At 45.1% G+C, this 27215-nt stretch overlaps 2 protein-coding genes across 5 annotated transcripts in view; one reads left to right on the top strand and one right to left on the bottom strand.

The window, feature by feature from the left end:
- The window catches only part of ACSF2 (acyl-CoA synthetase family member 2), a gene marked incomplete at its 5' end in the record, with an annotated part of 64382 nt that overhangs the window by 20248 nt on the left and 16919 nt on the right, over positions 1-27215 (top strand). For all 4 annotated transcript variants that reach the window (XM_080993739.1, XM_080993738.1, XM_080993741.1 and 1 more), the window contains 7 exons: positions 348-401; positions 2364-2482; positions 6556-6718; positions 7558-7653; positions 8228-8376; positions 9429-9520; positions 10668-10744. In XM_080993739.1, coding sequence (XP_080849865.1) covers positions 348-401; positions 2364-2482; positions 6556-6718; positions 7558-7653; positions 8228-8376; positions 9429-9520; positions 10668-10744 — 750 coding nt within the window. The remainder of the gene's footprint in view (positions 1-347; positions 402-2363; positions 2483-6555; positions 6719-7557; positions 7654-8227; positions 8377-9428; positions 9521-10667; positions 10745-27215) is intronic.
- CHAD (chondroadherin) lies at positions 15103-26200 on the bottom strand. The gene is made up of 4 exons (XM_080993983.1): positions 25081-26200; positions 17281-17444; positions 16666-16811; positions 15103-15500 (listed from the first exon to the last, which is right to left on the bottom strand). The coding sequence occupies exons 1-3, from the start codon at positions 25858-25860 to the stop codon at positions 16670-16672; spliced, it is 1086 nt and encodes a 361-aa protein (XP_080850109.1). The 5' UTR covers positions 25861-26200; the 3' UTR covers positions 15103-15500; positions 16666-16669.

The following is a 27215-nucleotide window of genomic DNA, read 5'->3' as shown; positions in this document are numbered from 1 at the left end:
TTTGTGGTGACATCGCACTGCATATTTTGTATTTGTTTTCTGTTTTGGTATCAGTGGAGTACAAGCCAGGAGATGCTTGCCTGGCTGCTGGTATATAAATATTTTAAATAAATAAATATTACATTGGGAAACAGTGGCAACTTGTGTTAGGAAATACTCTCCTGTTTCCACTAAGTGACAATTAATTAAAACGCAAGTGTGGTTTAGGCCCGGTTTGTATTCTTCATTCTCTGAAACCGATACTAGGAGACCTCTGACCTCTCAACACACACGATCACTCTTTAGCAGTACATGGTTAAGAAGCTGTATCTCTGATTAGTTTAATTCTCATCTCTTATCATTTCCAGGTGTCTGTGAACCCAGCGTATCAATCCCAAGAGCTGGAGTTTGTGGTGAAGAAGGTACGACAAGGCCTGTTGTGGTCAGCACTGCTTGTTTTCATCCACAACGCTTTCTGAAAACGCTTGAAGCTCTGGGAATGCGTTGATTAAGTTAGAGGTTGATTTGGAGGAAAGTATAGAAAAAGGCAGCCCAAACAATAATTTGGCAATGGCTAATGGGTTTGGAGCTTTGGTTTAGAGGAAAAGCTGACTGAAGAGAATGGGGGCTGTATGTTTTTCTCTCATAATACTGACACGTGTGGTTGTTGAATCAAGTTAATTGGCAGTTGATTGAGGGCAGGCACAAACAAAAAGTTGTCCCTGTCCCCCAAAATCAGAATGAACTGATGGATTTTGTTACTACAAGATGAGATGATTTTTAAAAAAAATATAAGACCAATACCTAGATGCTAAAATTGAGCATTTATGTTCATGAACTGTATTTTCTTATATTATATTTATATCCAATGGTTCCTCCAAGGAGCTCAATGTGGCATACATGGTTTTTCTTTGTTTTGTTTTTGCTTCTCTCAACATTTCCTAATCAACATAGTCTCCCTCTATGGCAATTATCGCTGACTTAAGCCATTCAACTTTCTTATCCCTAATAATGAGGGATTAAAGCTATTAAGTTTCTTGTGAAAAAAATTAATCCTTGCCCAGATTAAGAGGCCTCTTGTACTTACCTTTCTGGTTTAGCTTTGGAGCTAAATCATTAAAATACCATGGGAGGTGAAATACAAAAGCAGCAGTAGGTGATTCTACTTCTTGCTTGCTCTCGCTGTGGGAAAAAGTTTGGAAGCAATAAGACAAGCTTATCTGGCACTAGTGGCCTTGCACAATGCTGTTTCAGCTTGCAGATGTTTCTTGCTTGTTGGTTTGCAGTTCTTACTGCTCCTATTTTTCCTATGTGTTTGTTTCCTTCCTCGTTGGCCGACACTATGAGAAGATCTTCGTAATGTTCTTAAGAGTAACTTCCACTGAATTCAGCGGGATGTATTTTCAGTGCTCTTTCAAAGGATCAAGCTTTGAGGCTGCTTTCTGTGCACACTAACTTGGAAATGAGTCTCATTAAGGGCTGGCCCTGCGGTCGCAAAACTCAGAGTATACCTGCCTCAAACAGGCATATGGAAATGGCCATCTGCCTGCATTTTGGGCACACAGACTGGATCTCCTTCATTCCAGAAGACATGATTGAGAGGCTCTTGGTGTCCACAGGTCACCCACGGCATAGGTGCAGTTGTAAAGTGGAGGGTATAAAGATGCCACTGTATTATTAAAAGGAGAAAAGAGTATCCCAGTGAAGTCTTGATAATTTAATTTACTGTTGCAATGCTGCTGGAGCATACAGTAAGGCATTTTATTCTTTGTGTTAGCTGTTTTGAGGGTTTTGGGGGTGTTGTTTTTTTACAATCAAGTGGTGTATCATTTTAAATAAGTAGATAGGAAGGGGTAAGGTAAAGGTAAAGGGACCCCTGACCATTAGGTCCAGTCGTGGCCGACTCCGGGGTTGCGACGCTCATCTCGCTTTACTAGCTGAGGGAGCCAGCGTACAGCTTCCGGGTCATGTGGCCAGCATGACTAAGCAGCTTCTAGCAAACCAGAGCAGCGCACGGAAATGCCGTTTACCTTCCCACCGGAGCGGTACCTATTTATCTACTTGCACTTTGACGTGCTTTCAAACTGCTAGGTTGGCAGGAGCAGGGACCGAGCAATGGGAGCTCATCCCGTCACAGGGATTCGAACTGCTGACCTTCTAATCGGCAAGTCCTAGGCTCTGTAGTTTAACCCACAGCGCCACCCGCGTCCCTATAGGAAGGGGCAGGGGTATGCAAAAGTTCACCTAGAGCAGTAAAAGACAGAACAAAAGCATGCTGGCTGATGCTGAAAAGACTGCTGTGGTTCAAAACACCTGGAATGGCTGCTCTTTTGCACAGGTTGCCTTGTGTCCCATTTGCTTCACCCTTACGTGTATCTCTCTAGGTTGGCTGCAAAGCACTGGTGTTCCCTACACAGTTCAAATCTCAGAAGTACTATGAGATCTTGAAGCAAGTGTGCCCTGAGTTGGAACATTCTAATCCAGGAGCATTACAGAGCAAGAAGTAAGTGTTCACTGAGCATTTGCTCATTAGTCTCCCCCAAGGCCCGATCCTAAACACTGTTTTCATATTGATAAAGTGCCCAGATAAATACCCACACAATCAATCAAAGGAGCCACAAGATCAAGAGTGGGAGGGGCTTTCAGATTTTCTCTTACATTGGAGCACACCATAAGGGAAACACGATGATGAGTTTAAGGACCGTTTCAGTTCTTTCCCTTTTTCACCCCTTGTGTCAGGGACTGGACTGAGGAGGAATGGTGGGGACTGGCCCGCCGCCTTCTCCTGAACCTTCCCGAGAACAGGAGGACAGTATAGATTTAGAACAGTGGGTTGCAGAAGGGCATAGTTCAGAGGCTGCAGAGGGGAGAAGCTGGAAAATTTTGGAAGAGGAACAGCAGGAAGAAGAAGCACCAGGGGAGAGACAGCTGACAGACTCAGTGTCTTTAGAAAGCATTCCTGACCCCGCCCCCCCCAGGACCAGGCGTGCATTGAGCGTAGTAGAACAGAGAGCTCAGAGGCAGAAAGCTCAGATGAGCTGATGCAGGGAGAGATGTAATGGGGTGGGACTTTACTTGGAGCAACACCATTTTTTTTAGGGAAGACTGCATTCCTTCATCTCTTTCTGTGAATACAGTGGTACCTCGGGTTACATATGCTTCAGGTTACATATGCTTCAGGTTACACACTCCGCTAACCCAGAAATAGTGCTTCAGGTTAAGAACTTTGCTTCAGGATAAGAACAGAAATTGGGCTCCGGCGGTGCTGCGGCAGCAGGAGGCCCCATTAGCTAAAGTGGTGCTTCAGGTTAAGAACGGACCTCTGGAATGAATTAAGTACTTAACCCGAGGTACCACTGTATTATTAAATTACGTGGTAAGAACTTTTAATTGTTTCTCTGCTTCTTGGCTGTTACCATGGGAGGGATCGTATTCCCTGAAACCGGACACTTTGCCACATTCCTTAGGATAGGGAAGCTGCGGCTTTCCAGATGTTGTTGGACTCCCAACTCCCATCAGTCCCAGCCAGCAAAGCCAAAGTTCAGAGATGGTGAGGACTGTGGTCCAACAACATGTGGAGGAACCCCTCTCTTCTGTCCCTTTGTAGCTGCCTGAGGCAATGAGAACCAGGACTATGTGAAGCTCTCTACACTAATGTAAAGCCGTTGTCTCACTTAACCCACCATGGTTTTGTGACTGGCACGCCAAGGTCTCAGGCTGACGTCCAGTAAAAGGATTTCAAGTAGCAGGAAAGACGTGCCAAACAGTTATTATGGGCCCTCCTTGAGAGCAGCCTGAATACTCACAAGCTGTATTCACGCACGTTCCCAATTTTCTGTTGGACCCCTTTGATTTTTTAGACGTTTCAAAACCACTCAAAATATGGGGGCCACTAGGGGGCGCATCAGAAGATGGCTGACAATAACATCTCTCCGACCCACATGAGGTAATTTGGAGGCTATGATGGGCGTAATTAGCCTCCTTAACCCCTCCAGGATTGTGGGGGGGACGGCCCTTGCCTGCTGTGCCCTATACCACCCCCGAATTTGTGGGGATGGGGGCACTAGGCACAAAGCCCTCCTGTGGGATTCCGGCACTCCTCGATGCCGTCTCTGGTCCGCGCCACTAGTTGCAAGAATCTTCAAAAGAAACAATTTGGACGAGATAAATTGCACATACTTCAAGGAAAGAGGGGGAGTAAAGACTGCTGACAGAAGAGATCTCTGATAAAACAAGACAAGAATAAAATATGAGAAGATACGTCAAGATACGGTACGGCAAATGGCTGAGGGGGGAGGGGGGAAAACCCTCCTTTATTTCTCTATGTGATTAAATAAGAATCCCCTCCCCTAATGAGTCAGAAATGTCGTTTTAAAGACTTAAGCTGTGGATTTAAGGCTGTGTGGAGATAAATTTTCGAACCAAAGCAATGTTCCAAGACGAAGCTGGAAAGTTAAGAGTTTTGGAATGACGCAGTTAAAAATGCCGTCGCCATTTTGGGAGGCACTGTCGGAGCTCTTGAGTCTGGGAGGAGAAAGAGAGAAACAGAGTTGTTTACATATCGTGGATTAACTCCTCAGTGGGACTTAAGAGTGACAACTGCCTAATTTATGATTGAAAGAGCGATGTTATCTACGAAGGAGATGATATATGGAAACCATCTGGACTTAGATTGGAAGAACGGGAAATTCACACAGGATTATTATATTTGCTTATCAGCTTAAGGAGACTAACAGAAGAGATCGTAAAGGAAAAAGAGAAATTATATGAACAAGATATGATGTGGAAACACCAAGATAAGATTGGATAGAACTATGAACTCTGTTTGGACTGTGGGACTGATTTGGACATTAATGCAGTAATAAGAAGATGATTTGAATCCCCCTTTGGATCTTGAAGTATGGGTTCCCCCAACAAAATTTAAAAATTTGGCTTTGTAATTTGGAATTTATGTGATGTGATTTAATTTGATGTGATTGGCCAGTTAATAAAAATTATAAAACAAAACAAAACAAAACAAAACAAAACCACTCAAAATATATACCCGATTTGCAAAAAATGCCTGACAAAACTTAATGAACAGTAATAAGTTCATTTTCTGCAACAATACTTTTTGTTGATGCAGTAACATTGAAGAATACAAGGGCCAAAGGATCGCCATTAACCATGCAGTGTAGTTGTACCCTCTCATACATATGTATAATTAATGGATTAGTTTATTTATTGCAATGGTTTGCCAGTGCCGGACCTTAAAAAACCATTCCTCTGTTCCTTTGGGGAAAGGGACATAGTTTAGCGCTTAAAGTACCGTACCTGCTTTGCATGCAGAAGGTTCCAAGTTCAACTCACGGCATCTCCAGGTAGGGCTCAGAAAAGCGCCCTGCCTGAAACCCTGGAGAGCTGCCAATCAGTGTAGACAAGACTGAGCTAGATGGACCAGTGGCCTGGCTCAATATCAGGCAGTTTCCTGTGCATCTTTCTCCACCCCACCTCCCGAGTATTCTGCAAGCAGGATCTGTATCTGCCAGAGTCCTGTGGCTTTTATGCATATATGGTGTCATAAAGCCAAGTGGAATTACTGGTAGACTTAGTGGATTATGGTCTTCATAGCAGAATCCAGGCCAAGCTGCTTTTTGTGTAACCTTTATTGCTGGAACAGAAAAGGTGATTTGCTGTGACATGGGCAGTTCCTGCCAAGGAAGGTTGAGGGGACAATCTATGTGTGTCTGATGCATAGGCATTTGGCATGGATGACCTTTGGAACCACAGCCAGTGTGTTAAAAACTATTTCTCAGTCTCCAAACATTCATGGAAAGATAAGAGACCCGCCAACCCCATGTAGTCCGTTCTGGTCTCTTATCTGTGAATCCAACCTGCTGCCAACTCCACTTTTAGAACATCCTAAAATTCTTTAGCAAGGTCTCTTCAGCGCAAAACCACTGTGGCACTGTGTTAATACCATATGAGTCAATTGTGGAACCTGAATAATGAAAATGTTATGAAATTACTCAACCATCAATTTGCTTCTTTTTTTTTTTTTGTCAGCACAGCAGCCATGGGTGAAATTGAAGCCCGGTTAAATTTAGAGGGATTGTATAAAACAGTTCAGATTATTCATTCATCAAACATCAAGAGTCCATTCATGAATTCCTATTCCCATCTTCCTTCTCAGCTTCTGGGGGCAGGGGAAAATATTGGTCCATATACTGTATCTGGAGCTTATTCCCTGAACTTGTGCTTGTACCGTGGCAAGCTATACAGTGGTGCCTCACAAGACGAAATTAATCCGTTCTGCGAGTCTCTTCGTCTTGCAGTTTTTTCGTCTTGTGAAGCACGGCTATTAGCGGCTTAGCGGCTATTAACGGCTTAGCGGCTTAAAGAAAAAGGAAACAAACTCGCAAGACGTTTCATCTTGCAAAGCAAGCCCATAGGGAAATTCGTCTTGCGGAACGACTCAAAAAACGGAAAACTCTTTCGTCTTGCGCGTTTTTCATCTTGCGAGGCATTCGTCTTGCGAGGTACCACTGTATTCTGCTTTTCCCTGTTACTGAGCACACCTTCCTTTTTTTGTATCAGGCTACCAGAGCTTTCTGTTGTAATCACCTCAGACTCCAAGTTGCCCGGTGCATTCTCAATGAACGATGTGATGCAGGCCGGAGACAGCAGACACAAGAAGCAACTAGAGGAAATACAGAAGACGCTGGACTGCAAAGAACCTATCAACATCCAGTTCACTTCAGTGGGTACCAAATGTGCTTTTTCTGGTGTTCAAATAATGCAGCCCGCAATGGTCAGAAAACAGGAATATTCTGTACCAAATAAGCCAAGATCTGAAGCTTAGAATCACTTGTACAGAAATGTTTGCCTACATTTGCAGGAATTTGTTATCTGGGGATTGTGAAAAATAATGGTGTGGGTTTTTTTGGGGGGGGGGGAATCCAAAATATTTTGATAATACCTTATAGAAAACAAGGAAAAGCTAGTGTGTATGGTAGTACTGTATTAAGATCAAAAGGATTAGTAACTATGAGAAGGAAGAAGTGACATAGAAGTTCTAGCTTCCTGACCACTTCCAGTGCCTGTCCAAATTCCATTTCCTTTCTAAATTTTCATGGGTTAGAATAACATAAGAAACCTGTTTGATGAGACCAAAGGCCCATCTAGTCTAGCATCCTGTTTTCTCAGGAGTGAAGCATATGCCAGCAGGCAGGCAGGCAGGCAGGCAGGCAAAGCATACTTTACTTACCATCACACTTTAGAGCAGGAATGGTGAACAAACAGCCCTCCAGATATTGTTGGACTCCCAACTCCCACCAGCCCCAGCCAGCATGAGCAATGGCCAGGGATGATGGATGTTGTAGTCTAACAATATCTAGGGACCCAAGATCAAGAAAGGCTGTTCTAGGCCACAAATGGGGAAGCTAGTGTGTTTCAGCAACATCTGGGGGACCACAGGCTGCCCATCCATGTTATAGCATTTCAGCAATTTATGTATTGCATCTGAAGTCTTGTAATTAGCCCATGACTGTGGGTTAGGGTGAGGTCTAAACGAGCTAGTAAAACATCTCTTTCCTTTAGGGAACAACAGGAAGCCCCAAAGGAGCTACCCTTTCTCACCACAACATTGTGAACAATGCATTCCTCATTGGATTAAGACTGAGAGTTCAAGATGGGGTGAGTCATCTCAGTCTATTGGTTAACGTTGAGGCTGCAGACACTAACTGTATGGAGCAAAATCGTGTCCCCTAAGTAATGAGTGAGGGCTATTTGTGTGTGTGTGTGTGTGTGATGGTGGTAATGTAGAATTATACGTCATTGTCCCTCCTAGTTTCTCAGATTTTCAGATACACTTTTCAAGGTCTTTGCTAGAAATTTAATGACTAGTAACTTCATTTTTTTTAAAAAAAGGTGCAAGGATCAATAATGTGCATTTGCCACCAGATTCTCAATTTCTAGGCCCCGTGTTTATATACTTAACCTGAATGTGGCACACTCATATCCTGTATTAGTTAGAGATTGTCTAATTCTATGTGAATGTTCTAGTCTAAGAGTGGCTATTACTTGATGGTTAGAAATTTTTAAGCTACATACACTTTTCTGACAGTCACACATTGTCCCACCCATGCAAATCTCCACCCCAGGCTTCCTGCTGGCATTCCTCTGGTCTCTGTGACAATGAACTGTAAGCAAAGTTAGAGCCAGCACTGGAAGGCAAGTCCACCGCTGTCTTTGTTTGCCTTGACCCTAGAATGCCCGCTGCTGCCTCCCTGTCCCTCTCTACCACTGCCTGGGGTCTGTGGCAGGCTGCGTGCTGATGGCTATTCATGGTGTCTGTCTTGTCTTCCCGTCTCTAAGCTTCGATGCAAAAGCAGCACTGAAGGCCCTGGACCATGAGAAGTAAGAGTCCATCTTAAGCTTAGTTCTAGGAAGAATTAGCTGTCTATTAATACAGGCCACACTGGGGTGTATGGGGTGTTAGGGGAAGAGTAGCACCTCTGGTGGGGGGGTATTGTTGTGCTCCTTCTGGGGAGGTTTGTCCATCTTTGGTCCCCACCCTACACTTTGCTTGCACCTGTGACTCCTAGAAGCTGTCATCATGGGACAGCAGCCACACCCTGGGAAATGGCTTCGACTGGCTGGCTAAGCCAGGTGAGGGTAGCCGATGAGTCTCAAACTCTTGATGAGTTAGCGACTTTTCTTGCATTGAAAGATGAGATCCGGTGGATTGACCAATAGTGGCTCCAACATTCAAGAAGGCAGTTTCTGCACGTGGTGTAGAGGGAAGTGAGGGAATGTTATTGGGAGAACACAACGCACACTGAACATTACAGCACACTGCCTTCTTCAGGAGCGAAGAGAATGTGGCAATTCATTTATGTTGCTCTGAAGGAATCACTGTAATTGAAACGGATATATTTTTGCCTCTGAAGAAAGTATACGCAGAAACAGACTGGGCATGTTTGTATTCCACAATAGAATTCCCCCACTTGTAGCATCATTTTGAGCTTTTAAAAAAATGGGTGGGTGGTTAGGGGTGTTATTAGAACGACTGCCCCCCCCCCCGAATTTCTTTTTTGGGGGGGCACTTTCATATTTCACAAAAATCTGCTTTTTTTGCTTTGCGCTGACTAAACACTTCACAGCTTGGTGTTGGTTTCATAATGTTGGAAACCCCAATGCCAGGTGGTTGAGGATTTTTCAGGAGCTTCTGGTACCCCATGACGCTGGGGAGCCATCTTTCATTTGGAGTTAGGCAACAGGGGACATGCATGCATTCAACATTTGTGCACATTTTGTTTTCTTTGCATTGGGAAAAGATTTCCCCATGGTTACAAGGAATAAAGGCAAACTTGAGCTTTCATACCTGCAGTCCGAATCAGGTGGAGGAAGCAGTTGCCGTGCTCCTGCCTTCGTTTTAGCAACCTGCAATTCTTTGTCTTTATTTGAAGATGTACCCATGTTCACGGCACTCCAACCATGTTCATAGATATGCTAGCTCAGCCTGACTATGCCAGCTACAACCTTTCAGCTCTTCGGGGCGGTAAGTATAAGAACCCAAATGTAAGCATGTTTAAATGAGGTTTATCAGCCCCACATTTAAAAAAAAAATGCTAATGGATGCCTTTTAGATACAAACTTTAAACGGAATCAAATGTATTTGCATCAATTTGCATATACCACAGCCTTCTAATGGTACTGAAATAAGTGTTAGATGGCTTGCAATCTACTTTTAAAATATGCTATTATGGTTACAACAAAATGTTGTCTTTAATATTTTATTTTTTCATTCCCCATTACAGTAACATGCTTTTTAAAAAGCATGCCTTTAATTCACCATTTAATCATTTCAGGCTTGCCCTCATCTGTTAAAATCAACCCCAGTCAGCATAAGTTCTTAATTATTCAACCAAAGATTGCAGCTTTTGTTTAAACTAATTTCCTTTAAAAATGAGCCAGCTTTCTCCATTTTTAAAGAGGAATTGGCTCATTTCTAGGTGAATGGGGGGGGGGGGAGGCGCTGCTGCTGTTGCTGGTTGATCTTGCCCATTCCTTCCCCAAACTCAAATATTTTGAGGTAAGTAATCTCATGGGTTTGATCCAGCAGCACAGACATACACCTAGGGACCATTCCTCCCTTCAACTTGTGACACTTTCAAGAGCAGCAAAATGTTAATAAAAATTATTGGAGTATATTAGTGAATGACTAAATCATGTTATGTTTATCCTCATGCATGAGGAATCCATCAAGCACACCTTCCTTTTTATTGCTTAATAATCTGAAAGTTTGCGGGGTTTTTTTGCTATTTCTGTTACTGAAATAGCACAAGGTAGACAATACATTGGTTTTCCATTTAAAAAAAAAATACTGCATCCACCAGTGTGTGGCAGCAGAGGCCAGGCAGACTGCAAATATTGAATGGAAGGCATCCCAAACCAAGTATCTGCAAATAAAAATACAAGTATGGAATTACACTGTTTGGATTCACACAAACTATACTCACATGTTTTGCTACTGTCTGCCCTATCAAAATCTCGGCTGATTTGCAAAGCGTCAGGGTTAATAAGGGAAAAATAATAATAATACTACTAATGATGATGATGATGTATGCAGCCGTTGTCATGACTTGCTTTGTAAACTTGCAGTGTCCTTTAGGCAACTTCTCAAGGTATGCATTTTTGTCTTTCAGGAGTCATTGCAGGTTCGCCAGTTCCTCCTGAGGTCATGAAGAAGATCATCAACAACATGAACATGCGGGAGATAGTGGTGAGTCACCCTTAATCTTTCGGTTGTGAAGGTTCCTCTGTTGCAGGAGTGGGCAACCTCATCTCAGGGGGTCAAATGCAGTCCTCTGAGCCTCTGTGTCTGACCCTTGGGGACTCTGCCCCAGCCATCCCATCTCCTGGCCACACCTATCGCTGTCACCCTCGCTCTACATCATCCTGGAATGCTTTTGCCTGGCTGGGATGCCTTCTGGAACCTTGATAATGCCTCTTGTCTGCCTGCATGGAGAGATGGTTGGTGCAGAAGCCTCTGTTTCGTTGCATGGTTGGGATGTATCCTTCTGTGCAAAGCTTAGAGTCATAGATGTTATTTCACCCACTTTTGTTTCTGATCCCACCCATTTTTTTGGCCTCTTGCACTGTCCACCCTTGGCATGGAAACCTACCCTTGGAAGGCTGTCCACAAGAAAACATGGTTGTTTGGAGATATATATATATATAGCTAGAACATGATTACATGAATTTTCATTTCGAAAATTCCCATTGAATGTGGAAATTGACATGGCTGAATTGGGAACTAAAGGTGTAAGGGACCCCTGACCATTAGGTCCAGTCGTGACCCACTCTGGGGTTGTGGCGCTCACCTCGCTTTATTGGCCGAGGGAGCCGGCGTACAGCTTCCGGGTCATGTGGCCAGCATGACTAAGCCGCTTCTGGTGAACCAGAGCAGCGCACGGAAACGCCGTTTACCTTCCCGCCGGAGCAGTACCTATTTATCTACTTGCACTTGACGTGCTTTCGAACTGCTAGGTTGGCAGGAGCAGGGACCGAGCAACGGGAGCTCACCCTGCCGCGGGGATTCGAACCGCTGACCTTCTGATCGGCAAGCCCTAGGCTCTGTGGTTTAACCCACAGCGCCACCCGCGTCCCTAACTAAAGGTGTAGCTGGCCTTTAAAGGGATGCATGAGATGGAAGGGAAAAAATCTGCTGTTCTAGATCACTGGAAGGATATGGGCAATGGCGTGTCTTGGTGTTGGACAAACCTGTAGCCCAAGTCAAGCCCTGTTGTACGTGTTTATCGTTTTGCATGGCTACATCACATGTTGCTCTTAAAGGAAAGGGTCTTGCTCAGAAGTTTGATCCTTTGATGTTCGTTCTGAGGCATTTCTGGTCAATTTGTTGGCACTCATATTATAACATGGATCATGTACATGCCCTATCCCCTTGTGCTGGCAGAGCTATGGATATTAGTGAAGGAACTTTGGCGATGGGGTTAAACAAGGGGAGCAATATATGGTGTGGCAGGTGATCTTTTCTGCTCTGCCAGGCAGCTTCTTGCAAAGCCTTCTAAGAAGATCTCACGTACAGCCCTGTGCATTGCTGGTGTTAGGTAATATACAAGACTGTGGTGCCGTATTGTTTGGGCCCCTTGGGACATATTTGTGATACTCGCGCACGTTTCAGGTTGTATGGCTGGGCATAAGGCTGTGCTCCCATGTCGTTTTTGTGACTGCACAGTCTCCAGTGTGCCAGCTTTTCAGTCCTGGAAAGAGCCAGCTCTGTATTTGAAAACAGTGAAGTTAGGGACTCATGCATCTATGATTGTGGCCTGTGCTTATTTTCTGCAACAACACCAAAAGTAGAGCACTGGAAGGCTGCAGTTAATGATCCTGGATGAAGAGAAGGGTCTCAGAAAAGATGCTGTGCAGACTGTATTTCAGGCCCTCCAGACATTTTGGTCTCCAACTCCCATCAGCCCAGCTCTACATGGCCAGGGTTCAAGGATAATGGAAGCTATAGCCCAGTGACATCAACGGGGGAGAGGAGGAGCACCCTTGCTGTACTGGTACCAGAGACCATATTTTGAGTGTCCCCAGGTGCAAGGTGTTTGTCAAGAGTTTTCAGCCTATGGGATTGCTCTTGTAGCAATAGCAGGGTCGCAACGCATATCATTCAGTAGTGTCTATTGACAGACCTCAGTTTCTGACTCATGGAAGACACATAAAAATGCATGAAAACTTGGTCACTTCGTCTTTGCAGCAATAGCTTTATACAGAAGTTGTACATAAGAAAATATATAATTTGTTTTCTACATATGAGTAAGAGGAGGTTGGTGTTTTGTTTCGTTTTCTTCTTTAAAAAAATCCTCCTTGGAGTCATTTACACTCGGTAACAGAGGAATAAATATTATATATTCATATAAACCTTCAGGATTAAAAAAAATAAAAGCAGTTAAATTGAAATTGTCGTACGGTAAAATCCATGGTGATAAGCCACAGTCATCTTGCTGCAAACAGCTATATGTCATAGGGTGGATGGAGGAATCTTTTTTTCAGGATGGCAGGTGAGAATCCCTTTGTGTCGTCTCCCCCCTCCCACCCCGCCCATTTTATATACACACACCTTATGATATCTTGTTGTTCTAGGACTGTGGGTTTCAATCTTCCCTAAGAGAAACCTCCTCTGTTTCATTGTCTGCCAATGAACCCCTGTGAATCGGCCAGCGGCGTAGCGTGAGTTGTCAGCACCCGGGGCAAGGCAAGTAATTTGCGCCCCCTAACCCGGGGCAAGGCAAGTAATTTGCGCCCCCCCAACCCCTAACCTGCCGATCTGAGTCGAGTTGCTGCTGGCACTGCCGCCCAAACCACGCCGCTTGCCCGGAGGAGGAGGGGGGCAGAGAGGCGAGGAAAATGCAACATGGCCCAGCAGCTGCAGCAGCAGCAGCGGAGGCGGGGCTGTGAGGAGGGGCTGCCTGGCACGTCCTCCGCGGCCCTGACGCGCGGGGCTGAGAGCCGCTGCCTGCCGGACACCTTCAGCCCGGGCGCGCGCACAGCTCGTCGGTTCCACGAGACATGGGGCTCTGCTACAGCCTGCGCCCGAGGCTCTTCGGCGACTCCGGAGGCAGCGAGCTCGCCCCCCCAGATGTTGCGCCCGGTGCGGCCGGCCCCCCTGGCACCCCCCACGCTACGCCACTGGAATCGGCTCAAGAGCCTTGCATGCAGAAAGGATTCTGGGGCGCAATCTCCATTTGCAAGGCATGCCGTCCAAATCCATTAGGCTTTGTCATTGCTCAACATGAACCGAGTGTGGAGCCTAGAAGCCATTCCAACCCCCTCTTGGATCTGCATACTGACCAGGAGGATCAGTAATGGTGGGCAAGAGCCAAGTTGCCTTTTGGGGAACGGTTGTGTGTGGGTGATTAGAAAATCAGTAATTGAGGAACCAGTCCCTGCCTCCCCCAAGTAAAAAAAGGGCTTCACTTCCAATGAACCCTAGATTTCGGTTTAGTCTGATCAGCCTAGGGAGGAAAATCTGCTGTTAATTTTCATGATGACCAGCTAGCCCACCCATACTGCTACAACTGCAGTCCTGAGTACAGATTCACTGTGGTAGCGCCTCAAACAGGAGAGATGCTCCATCTCTTATGGGCTGAACCTGGAGAGTTATACTGCATATGTTATATAGGTAGATTCTGGAGATCCCAGCTCAAAGAAGTCCAATAAATCCATTGTTGCCGCTCATGTATGGTTGAAGGGCAAGTTGTGAAATCCTTACCACAAAAATGGTAAGGATAACTTTGTTACCAGAGCCTGATGGCCTTCTTGCATGGGGGCGAGAGAATCTATTTATACCAGGAATAAAGACCCAAATCACTGTCCCTGTTTTATATAGTCCCAGGATTGCACTCATGTTTCCGCAAAGCACAGGGCAAGGATGTTGTTCTTTGATTTGTTTTCCTACACAGAGCATCTAGATGGAATTGGATATAAGGGTTCTGCATTTGGCAGTTCAAATGGGATATCAAACATCAGATGCCAAATTCTTGAATGACTGGGCGTTCGAAAGGGCAGAACAACCATTGCAGCCCTCTAGTTGGTGATTCAGTCTCTTTCTTACATTGAACTGGTTGGGAGGGAAACATCAGTCTGTGGCCATATTTGCACTTATGAAATCAATATTTTAACTGCTCACCCTAAGGAATATTGGCATGTGTGGGTGCTGAGAATTCCCCATTGGAGATCCCTAGAACCCCTCACCAGTGTCTTAAGCTTTCCTGCATTGGGAAAGCTGATTCTTAAATCAGTTCAGTTGTGCAATATAGATGGAGCTGGGAATTGCTCACATGTCACTGTTGCTAAATCCCTTTCCCACCCCATGCCTTGTTTTCAGTAATCTTCCAGCATTTGTCCCATTGCTTCTCCCCTACTGACAACCACCACCCAGGTGGCACCCATGCCAAATATTAAAAGAAGGCAATGCAACCTTTGCATTCAGAATAACCCCCCAAAAAATTTTCCTCACAGTATAGGCCACGCACCGAATTCATGCTCTCATGCTGGTAGACTTTAAGGTTCTGCTCAAGTACAAAGTTTCCAATGCGAAATCAGGGATTCATTGGGTTGGGGATGTGGAGAAACTTTTAATGTTCTCTGTTAACTCCCATCCTGTTAGAAGGCAAATCCCAGAGACAAACTGAGTAGCTGAATGGCATCAAGAAAGAGGACTGTGTACTTTACCAGCAGGATCTAGTTTAGCTGTGTCTTAGCACTGCCATGCATAAGTTTAGGTTTTGTTTTTTGTTAACAACTAAATCTTTTAAAATAATAGATATAATAACAGAGGGGAGGGGATGAAATGGTGGATTCCACTCTGCGATCTTCATATAGCAAGAGGTGGTTGCTACCAGATATATGTTTCTTGAAGGGGTGGAGCTGCTTGGGGATGAAGGGCTTGGATGGAGTCAGTAGTTTTCTGATTGGTTGAAGCAGCCAGTCACCTGGACCAGCTTTCCTGGGTCCTGGGAGGGCAGGGAAGAAGAAAGAAAGAAATACCTCCATAAACCTAAAAAGTATTCTGAGCAGATCAAGTGCAATAATAATTATGCTTAACATTTGTATGGCGCTTTCACATTTTCAGAGCACCTCACCTGCTTAATTCTCACAACAACTCTGCAAGGCAAGTTAGTTTTACCACCACCCCATATTGCAGGTGGAGGGACTGAGGCTGGACATGAGTGTCTTGCCCAGGACGATTTGGTGAGTTCCTGGCAGAACGCCCTGATTGATACCTCCAGCAAGTTTCAAAAGTTCTGCAGAGTGACCATTTTAAAACAGAGATGACTCAAACAGGAGAACTTTCCATGGAAAAACACACCCCTCTGGTCAGGCAATAAAACATGCTCTGGTACATTCACAGTGTTCAGGAGGCAGGAGCTCAGCTGGGTTTAGCCAATAGATGAGTTGACATAGCGTCAGGGTATAGACAGACATAGCCAGCAGCTTAGCTTTGGAACAAGATTCTCTCATCTGTTGCTTTCTGTTTCTCACTCATTCCTCTGGACTCCTTTCCCCTGCCCAAACCTTTGGCAACAAGAAACTATGTTGTTTCCAACCTCCCTTCTCTGAACTGCATCCATCTCTGACTACTGGGATGCCATGTTCTGGGACACGGGGTCCTTGTATGTAATGCAAATGTATGTGTTTTGTAAGGTATTGGACTTTTGACAACTATACAAAATGAAGCCTTCTGTTGAGACACAGAACAGGAACAGGCCAGGTGCCTATGCTGCCAGCTTGCGTAATTATGCCCTGCCAGTGGGCCTCAGGGATGGGTAGAAGAGGATTCCATTCAAAGAAGCCTATGGAACAGCTTTGCTGCTGACACTACCAGTAACGGAGAGCTAGCCATTAGTTCTGTCTAGGCTAGAGCAACATGGCAGGCCCTCCCATTCTGAAAAACGGCACAACACTGTGAATCAGGACCTCACTCGCCTCACTTTCTCTGGTTGCAAATATACGTGGGCAGACACTGGTGCTAGAAAACGTGTCACCTGTTTGATACTATGGGTGTGGTCTCATAATATTTTATGGGGTAATTTTGGGTGTGATCAGGCGAAGCCTGTGTGGGAAGGGTTCTCTGAAAGGCATCTTAAATAGAAAACAGGAGGGGGGGGGAACAATTGCCTGCTTAATGGCGACTTCCCTTCTTGGACCTCTTCGTGGGGACCTTGCAACCGCGGAGTGCAGAGGTATCTCTGATCTGCTGTCCTCGAGCTGAAGAGGGCGATGCGCAGGCTGCATCAGGGCGTGATCGAGTGGATTCCAGCCACCTACAGAAGAAAAAGCAAATTTGCATGGTCACAACAGTGTGGTTGTCAGGGTAGATCTCCTGAGTGAGATTTACCAACCCATGCCTTGTACTGGCAAGGATTCATTAGCTAACCAGTACATCCTATCTATCATCTATCTCTATCATCTGTCTATCTATCTATCTATCTATCTATCTATCTATCTATCTATCTCTATCTATCTGTCTGTCTGTCTGTCTATCTATCTATCTGTCTGTCTATCCATCTATCTCCATCTATCATCTATCTATCTATCTATCTATCTATCTATCTATCTATCTATCTCTATCTATCTATCTATCTATCTATCTATCATCTATCTATCTATCTATCTATCTATCTATCTATCTATCTATCATCTATCGATCTATCTATCCGCAAACACACATATACAAGAGTGGACTAGGGGAGTCATTGCACCCATGAGATATAGAACAAAGTGTTCTTTTACCTGCGCAGAGGTGCTAGCTGACAGGAGCAGTGCCAAGGGTTGTTCGACAGGGTGAGGGTCTCAAGACGGCTGAAAGGGAAGTTCCCAGGAAGACTGGACAGTTTGTTGTTCTCAATGTGAACAGTCTTCAGTGTGGTTACGCCAGCAAATGCTTTATCTGAAAACTGAAGCACAGGCACATGTGTCAATCATCACGCAACCAGCAGGGAAAGGAGAAGCTTATCCTTTGGGCCTAGTTGACAAATCAGTTTTTTTGCTGGCAGTACATTTTGACTTGGTGTGGATACTTTTGGGCTTTCCGTCAGCATGTGGTTGGACACTGTAAGTACAGGATGCTGGAATGGATGTACCTTTGGGTCAGATCCAACAAGGCTCTTCTTCTGTTTCTATGACTCCAACCCAAAGTCCAGCAGCCACTCTTAAGTAACTCCCATTTCTCTTTCTGTATTTCTCTTCATCAGTGATCAGTGTTTCAGCGATCAATACCAGGGTGGGGGATGTAGTGTGGAATGCCCATTAGATTTTTACATGCACACCTAAACTATGAATTTAGCCATAAGTATCCCTCCTTCTCCTCCTCCTCCTTCAACTATAGCAGGCTTTAGGACCAAATTGCATGATGCTGAGTTTTGTGTAGTCTCCCCCCATTAAAAAAATAAATTCCCCACTCCTCTTTCTGGTGGCTTTCCTCATAAGAAAAGAAAGAAAGATGCAGCCATTTCAGGAAAAAAACTTCTAGAAGGGAAAAGGTTAGCAAGCCTTCCCCACCACCACCATTGTGCGTCTTCCACTTTAAACTTCTTCAGCTGTATTTTGTAAAAGACAAAAACAGGGGCAGACTACACATGGTTAAGCTTTAGTTTCCTTCCCTGCAGCATGAATCTTCCTGAGCTCCGGAGAAGAGCAAAGGGTGGAAGGAGGACCACCTTAGTATTTGTCTTCATACTTTAGGGTCGCTGAATTTAAGCTCTTGGAATCTGAAACCATGACACTACAGGCATGTGTAGCGTACAAGGCTGTTCTCTGATTAGAAGAGACATTGATGACCTTTTTTGGGGGGTTATGTGCCTCATATTATTTAAAAGATATGTGTGTTCCAACAACCTCCATCTCTCTCCCTGCCTCCAGCTTCTTTCTAGACATCTCTTCATTTCCAAACAAGCAAAGAGATTATTTGGCTTTTCATAGTTGAAATCCTTTCTGGCACCCGGTTGCCACATTCATGGAGAGGAGTATTTGTGGAGACTCAAGGGCCTGTAGACTTTGGCAGAACCCGGTGGACTCTCAATGGAAAGTTACACTTGGCATTCAAGCACAGTAGAAATAGCAAGGCAGATTTCCAGTGATTCAAGATTCCTCTCCCCTTTCTCTTTTTCCTGACCGGGATGCTGCATAATATGTACATTTATGCCATATATAGGTTTGCTTGGAGATTACAGCTCTTTCACAGAATTACGAGACGGTAAAGAGCTAAAGCAGTTATTTCTTGGCCTAGTTGTCATCGTTGCTCTTTGCTTCACTTGGAAAAATTCCCATGCACACAAACCCAACAACATAAACTTCCTTGGAGACTACTAATTTAGGTTCAAAACATCTACCAGTGGTTACAACAATGTTCTCCCCACTACCACTCCCCTTATTCCCTTTCAGGGAAATGAAAAGAATATATACTAAGCCCGGATAAAATTACAAGTCATTCCAGTGTTTCCACAACACATCACAAGAATCAACTAATCGCTGAATAAATTCCTCTACAGACCATCACTGAATGAATCCCAGAACATTCTCCTTGAGTTGTTGGCAGGGCTCTTTTTCACACGAGATGCAAAGGCAAGCATCTCATCTTAAAGAGCTGTATATATTTGAAGGAGATGTGCTGCAATTCTAGAGGGCTTTGCGGTTCACCACCAGATGTTGTAATTCTTGCTCCTTTGTGTAGTGGTGTTATGCACCTGCTCTTAGATATTGTACCTTCTGGTGCTGAGTTTGTGCTGGAGTCATCTAGTGTAGCTATTGTCTGAAAGGATGAGATGAGACTGAGTGTTTATATAGATTACTTCCTGTTCATTCCCTTTTTACCTTTAGTTGTGGCAGGGATTAAATCATCTTTTGAATTTGTGATCTTCCCAGGGAAGGTGTAGCTCTGTTTGGTTGCTCATTGAGAAGTCTGTTGACCCATTCCAAAAGGTTGCACTGCCATCTCTGGTATTTGCCAGCTGAGCCTTGGCTGGTTGATACTCTGGCCTGGAAACCTAACTATTACTAAATGCCTAGGTCTGCTATCTGCTTGCAGAAACCTCTAATGCTGAAACTACATGTAAAAGTGTTGTGTTCATTACGTTGACTACTGAAATAGCAAATTCTCAGCTTTTAGAAGCTTTGTTTAGAATTCATGTTAAGGGTACCAATGTGTGCCAGGAAACAAACCATATCGGATTGCTAAACAAAAAGAGAACCAAAGTCCACAGCAGAGTAATTAAGGTGGGCGAGGAGAAGAGAGTTAAGGGAGCTGGAGAAAGGGAAGTGTTCATGGATCCCCTTCTCAGGTTATATTAGCAGTAATGCTGGCATGGGGGAAGGATCCACAGCATCAACTTCTTTCATCTGGCTTGGTTTTTCCCATGTCACCCAACAGAACCCATGAAGAGGAGTATGTGAAACTGCATAGATGGGATTAGACTAGGTTTATGTATATGCAGGTAGATTGAAGAAGCAAGAAGCACTGAGGGTCCACACAGGTGGAAGGGAGATTTTGATTAGGCTCCAGCATGTGTACAAAACTCCGCCTGAGACCCTCCTTTCCTGTGGAGCTTTCTGAAGTTCCAGCCTTCGAATGGGATCAGTGAGTATCATCCATTCACGAGCCAGATGGCAAAAGACATAGCTGGTTTATGGTGCTGTGGACAGCTCCCTTGTGGACTTCTCCTTTCTGGATTAGATACCATCCTTTTCGGATAGGAAATACATGTAACTGTCAAATAGTAATCCAGTTGCTGGTATAACTAAACTTCAAACCGTGAGCCAGGATTCTGGACTGGTGAAAAACACCATTGTGTGTCTCTGAGTTTATACAATTCATTCAACACTCCAAACCCCATTGTTCTTTTAGGTACTGTATACTGTATTCTGCTCAGGTAAAGCCTAACAGAGTTCCACAACTACTTCAAGTGGTTGTTTTGTTTTTTAAAAGTGTGTCACAAGATCACACCTTTATGGTAGCATGTATGCAATTCTGAGGCTCTTGAATACTGTTGTAATTTGGAAATTGAAAAGCTCTTTCATCAAGAGGACTTCACATTGCTCCAGTCCTGAATAATTTGCCAGTTGCCAATCCCCATCCCTGAAAACTCCCTCCTCCCTCTCTGCCACCACCACCTGCTTCATAACTTTGCGTCTTGGGGTGAATCTTGCTCCTTCGGGTGAATCTGTTTGTTCACCGTTCATCCTGATACGTCTGCACAAAGCTTACATGGAGCTTAGACTGTGTCTGGTATGTATGGAGTATTCATTCTGATTTGTGAACAAGGCTCATATGACAATGAGCATTTCTCCTGAATTGTTTCTTGGGTGTTTACATGACTTTCTGTTAATTGTTTTTTCACCCCACTTTCTCAATGCATAATCTATGATGCCTTCAGACTGTCCCTTTCCACACTGCAAAAAGTTCATTTTAAAAATGTGGATTTGTGCTTTAATCTATTTTAGTTGCACAGACCTGAAGTTCTAGTAAGCAATTGAATCTCCCCCCCCCCCAGTGAAATATTGACAGTGTAGATACCCTGTATTAGCTCTGTGCTCTGGATGATTTTCTTTTCCATGTAAAATGTGTATTTAATTTTGTTTGCCAACACTCTGTCATTCACAGAGCTTTATTGCTGGGGGGGGGGCGGTTCATGTTGCTGCGTCCCTTAGCATCTCTTTGAGGGTCACTGTTTTGGTGCTGATTCACCTGGATAACCTCAGCATGGGTACATAGCATGGCTGGAAACTTCCCTCCTTGTTCACCTGGAAGCCTTCCATGATCCTTCTGCTTCTGTTTGATGTGGTCTCTTCCCCCCCATCTGGGACATGCTCCATCTAGTGTGATGTCACTGCTGCCTCCTGTTTACGAAAAGCACCTCAAGCATGATGCTTCAGCCTCTGGGACATGACTCATTTGCCGAGAAGAAGAGGAGTATTTTGCTGCATTACCTGAATGTCCCTCTAGCTCTCTTGATAGGAACAGAGTGCCTTTGTGGAGCGCTGTGAGGGTTTCTCTTGAGAGATAGTCAATAAACAAACCCTTCTTTATGAAGTGTAAGGTTGGAGAGAGGCAAAGATGCAAAAGTCCTCATGTGTGCTCAGTCTACCTGACTGCAGAGCACTCACCAGTCGCTGACGTTAGCCTCCACTTCTGCGGTGGTCACTGCATTCACTTACTCGTTCCAATAACAGGCCATCAGTCTGGTGTCTAGGAACAGAGCTTCACTCTCCCTTTTGCAAACGGCAGGTATAGGGGTGCCAACCTTTTGCCTCCAGTACTCTGTCCCATTAATTTCCTAGTCCCCAAGATGGTTTCTTCCATACGTGGTTGGACAATGGAAGTTGTCCATAAGGCTGCTGGGAGTTGCAATCCAATATAATCTGGAGGGCACCAGGTTGGGGAAGGTTGGGGACCTAGTCTCTGCCTGTCAATCACTCTCACTATACAAACGGACACAGCCTTTGCATCATTCATTTTGGAGGACAGGCACCACGACCATGGCTGTTATTATTCAATATTGTTTAGTTTGAAAGCATCGCAGGCTCCATGTAGTACCATGAAGCCTCCAGGTTACAGGGCTTACAAACAGATGAGATGAAGGCAAGAGGGGGAGGAATTTCAAATGAGTAACTAGAACAGATAGTGGACAGGGAGGTAGGTAGTGGAAATGTGAACAGTGATGCAGAAAAACATTCGTTTCCGTTCAGGAGCAACCTGAAGGAGGAAAGGGCCCCAGGGCTTGGTGGAGAGAGAACTGACTGCTAGGAAATTATTCCAGAACAACTTATTTCAAATTTAGGAGCGTGAAATGCAAATAATAAACCTATCACCTTTTATCGTTATTTTGCATTTTCACTAGCACCTGAAGTGCTTTTTTGCTAACGATTTGCTTCTGTAGTTGGGTGCTGTGAGTTGTTAGGAAGCCTCTCCCAGAGCTACAGTTCTGAGCACCCTTAAGAAACTACGGTTCCCATTATTCCTTGGGGGGGGGGAGCCATGACTGTTAAAAGAGTATTTTTAATATATGGCATGGATGTTACCCTAGCCATGATGTAAACAGTCAAAGCTCTTCAGGTTTGACAAACAGGGGAGAGAGTCTGTGTAGGGAGTCCTGTCCTTTTCACATCCCACTTACCCATTTCCCACCATCACTGAGATATTTGCTTCAAAGGGGCATGACCTGTACGGATGGGCAAATCTGCCCACTTCATTTTCTCTCAAATTTTCATTTTTCTGATCTTGAGTCCCATTTACCCTATGTCAACATCAGTTTGGGATTATTTTTGCACATTCCTCATAAACTACACATTTTTGTAAGCAGTTTCCCCTGATATAATATACTTTTGTACATTATTTTCACTAATGCACACTTATTTGTGTGCCCTTTCCTGTAAATATATGAAGGAGCGTCTCCACCCCCATCGTTCAGCCCAGACACTGAGATCCAGTGCCGAGGGCCTTCTGGCGGTTCCCTCATTGCGAGAAGTGAGGTTACAGGGAACCAGACAGAGGGCCTTCTCGGCAGTGGCGCCCGCCCTGTGGAACACCCTCCCTTCAGATGTGAAGGAAATAAGCAGCTATCCTATCTTTAAAAGACATCTGATGGCAGCCCTGTTCAGGGAAGTTTTTAATATTTAATGCTGTACTGTTTTTAACATTTGATTGGGAGCTGCCCAGAGTGGCTGGGGAGACTCAGCCAGATGGGCGGGAAACAAACAAACAAACAAACAAATAAATAAATAAAATTGTTATTGTTATTGTTATTTGGATGGAGAACTGCATCACTGAATTCAGTGACATGCACATCTTGAAGGGTAGCTTCATTTTGATTGGCTCAAGAAGTGGGAATTAGGTGGATTCCCGTTAAAATGTGAACCAAACTAATTCCTCCCCTGCCCCCATCCATAGCAGCCAGTCACGTTTTTCCAAACCTGGCGTTGCCCTCTTCTTCTCCCTCAACTAAACATGCCTTCCAGGCTCCTGAGAAGAAGGTAGCAAATGCTTTCACCTTCCCTACAAAGAAACTACAAAGAAAACTGTCAGTCCCCCCCCCCCCATTTCTGAATCTAGCTTATGCTTCGAAACATGCTGCCTCTTCTCCAAATCACCCAGGAGACTGTGGCAAACCACTGGGTTTACTTTCAGGCTGTGTGGCTTTCCTTCCCCCATCAATGTTGTTCCCAAATGTAGCATTTGTCTTTCCTCTGTCGGAATGAATTATAATGTTAAAAGGTGCACTGCAAACACGCCACTGGAAGCAGGGGGATTGAAACCTGCTTCCTGCCACTCATTTCCCCTGCATGTGGAGTGAAAGCAGGATGTGCACCCCAAACGGTGTCCCACTTATTTTGCCCCATACAGTGGTACCTCAGGTTAAGTACTTAATTTGTTCTGGAGGTCCATTCTTAACCTGAAACTGTTCTTAACCTGAGACGCCACTTTAGCTAATGGGGTCTCCCACTGCCGCCGCGCCACCAGAGCACGATTTCTGTTCTCATCCTGAAGCAAAGTTCTTAACCCGAGGTTATATTTCTGAGTTAGCAGAGTCTGTAACCTGAAGCGTATGTAACCTGAAGCACCACTGTATAACTGTGATGGGAGCGACTGAGAACCCAGCCAGCCCTGAGTTCTGTTTCTTAACCGTGCTATAGGCTTGAGTGTGACAGAATAGAAAGTGACTGCGTTTGAAAAGTCTGAATTAGAAGCATTTGCGAACATCATGGTGGCTGGGGGTATACAGTGGTACCTCGGGTTACAGACGCTTCAGGTTACAGACTCCGCTAACCCGGAAGTAGTACCTCGGGTTAAGAACTTTGCTTCAGGATGAGAACAGAAATCGCGCGGTAGCGGCAGCAGGAGGCCCCGTTAGCTAAAGTGGTGCTTCAGGTTAAGAACAGTTTCAGGTTAAGAACAGACCTCCGGAACAAATTAAGTTCTTAACCCAAGGTACCACTGTATATGGAAGGCAACAGTGCCTCCCAAGGGCAAAGGTTGCTTTCCCCGCAGAAGAGAAGGGGAACAATTCATTCATATGTAAAGAAGTGATGCACCTGGTAGTCTCAGCCACTGAGAATAAACTCATGGCTTGATGGCTCACCTGGGGTGGCTAACCTTGTTTGTCACCCTTGCCCTTGGGCAGCCCTTCAGCACCTGCATGCCAACAGTGGGTATGGCCACCTTGCACCTTCACTTTGCACACACAGACCGCCCCCCTCCTCCGCTGATCCATGCAGATCAGCGGAGGGCGATGGGATCGTCACCCTCTCCCTGCTCATCAAATGATTGATCCAATGACCAAGGAGGGGGCTGGGTTAGGTGCAGAAGTTAAATCCTCTCTGTCCAACCCAGTATAGTGCCTTACTTTAATTTCTATTTCCTTTTTGGTGCTGGCAAAATGGGGAGCGGGTGCAGGGAGTGGGCAGAAAACTGTGTGGGGAGCTACATTAATGTCCCACTGCTGTTGCTAGAACGGGGTGGAATTTGGGTAAGGGCGAGATGGAATATTTTGAATGGGTAAGATCTAGGGAGGGAGAGGGAAATTTCTGTGGACCGCTTACCTTTTCTAGGCCCATGTTGTCCAGGCTGAGTGTCTCCATGTAGCGCCCAAAGGACTGGAAGGCTAAATCCGGGATGATCTTCATGGGGTTGTTTGAGAGTTTCAGGTCCTCCACCACTCTCAGCTTGCTCATGGCAGCCCCAGGGTAGCTGGTCAGATGGTTCTTATCCAGGTGGAATATGGCTAGGTTCTCCACATCGTCCAAGGCCACAGGATGGATGGAGTTGATAGAGTTGTTCGAGAGATAGAGCCAGCGGAGATCCTTGGTCCCATGGAAGGCTCCTGCTCTCAACTCTCGGAGCTTGTTGCTGCCTAGCTGCAGGATGAAAAGGTTGATCAGTGGGGAGAGGAGCCCCTTGGGCAGGTCTGGGATCTTGTTGTGGTCTAGGTAGAGGTAGGTGAGCTCCGTCAGGTCATCGAAGGCCCCCATCTTTATGACGCTGATGTCATTGTTGGACAAGTAAAGGTAGACCAGCTGCTTCAGGCCCCGGAAGGCTCCGCTGGAGATCTCTTTGATGTGAGAGTGCTGGAGGTGGAGAGAGACGAGGTTCTTCATCTCCCTGAAACCGTTGGTCGGCAGGACAGGGAAGTTGTTCCTCTGCAGGTTGAGGAGACGTGTCTGCTCAGCTACCTTGGGGATCCTTCTCAGCCCAACGTTGTCACAGATGACATGCTGGAGGTCTCCCCCGTGGCAGTGGCAGTTCTGAGGACATGCCTGGAGAACGGGCAGGAGGCATAGCAGCAAGCCGAAGAGCTTGAGTACGAAGCCTGACCGGTCCATGTCCACAGAGCTGCGATGGATGTGCAGGGAGAAGCAGCGGCAGCAAGAGGAGAAGGAGGAGGAGGAGGGAGAAGGTGGAAGGGAGAGTGAGCATGCAGCAAGCTGAACACAGCCCTATTTATAATGTTATTAAAAAACAAAATCCCTTCCCACTAACCGCAGCCAGCAGCCAGACTCTGACTTGGAAGCAACTGGCTTCAGGAACTTGGTGTGACTTTAACCCCTTGGCACCAAGCACAGAGGGATCCTCCTTCCCTCTCCTCTTCTTAACTTTGATGATGCAGGGAGTGCTTCCCCTGCTAACAAATCACCACGGGGAACAGTGTTTGAATGTCTGTTGTTGAATATTCTTGTCCTTCCCTGAACCATGTGTGCAGGAAAATAGAACCGTATCTAAGGGGATCTTCAGATGTGCTGAGGGGGATGTTCTCCTTGTTGCCTTCTAATCAGTAGCTGATAGGAAAGGCATGCCAGGGTAACTAACATGGAAGCAATCTGAATTCCTCCCCTGCCCGGTTCACAGGGCATCTTTTGGGCTATTCCATTGAATATACTGATTGTCTACTGTGGATGCAATCCATCTTCCCCCCTGCCTCCCCTCCATCTGGCTTACCTAGAGCTCAGAGGTCTACATCCTTTATTTGTTGTTTTTCACTATTCATAATAATAATAATGCCAGTAACAAATAGCCTCGCAGCTAAATTGTTGGCTGAACTTGGCAGTTAAGTAATACAACAACACCACAAACTGGCTTGTAAGTATAAAACCAAATTTACTAGAATAATAGTTAGAATAGAGATAGACTTGTAACCATTCAAACAACAAACATACTAAGGTGCCATGTGCAAGACAAAGCCTGGAGATACTGTAAACATGGAGTGGATAAATGTACAACCCTATCTTAACAAGTTACATGTGCAGTAAACGTTATACAGACTGGATAAATGAACCGTTCAACAAGTAGCGCAAGTCCAATCACAGAATGACAACCCCGTGCTGCCACAATGGCAAGGGTAGCACACTGGAGAATATGAAAAAGTTTTTCAAAGCTGTTTTTCAAAGATTGAACTGGATGAGATGTTCTTCAATGGGTCTTGAGTTGGAAACACAAAGCCGTATGCATGGATCAATCACGGGAAGGCAAATCAAAGCCACCACCCTGGTGAGAATAATGCAAGTGGGCAAAAGGAGACCTGTTCTCCAGATATATTACAGGTTTCACTACACACTTCATCAGTCTGAAAAGCTGCATGATACAAAATAGCACTCCAATTGCAATGTGTGGTGAACCATACAAATTAGAAAATATCAGTCTCATACTATACCTTCCCCAGTCATACAAAACGGTTTGCTCA

Source organism: Podarcis pityusensis, assembly GCF_964106645.2.
Source record: "Podarcis pityusensis genome assembly, chromosome: 2".
Taxonomy (NCBI): domain Eukaryota; kingdom Metazoa; phylum Chordata; class Lepidosauria; order Squamata; family Lacertidae; genus Podarcis; species Podarcis pityusensis.
This window is presented reverse-complemented; position numbering and strand designations above follow the sequence as displayed.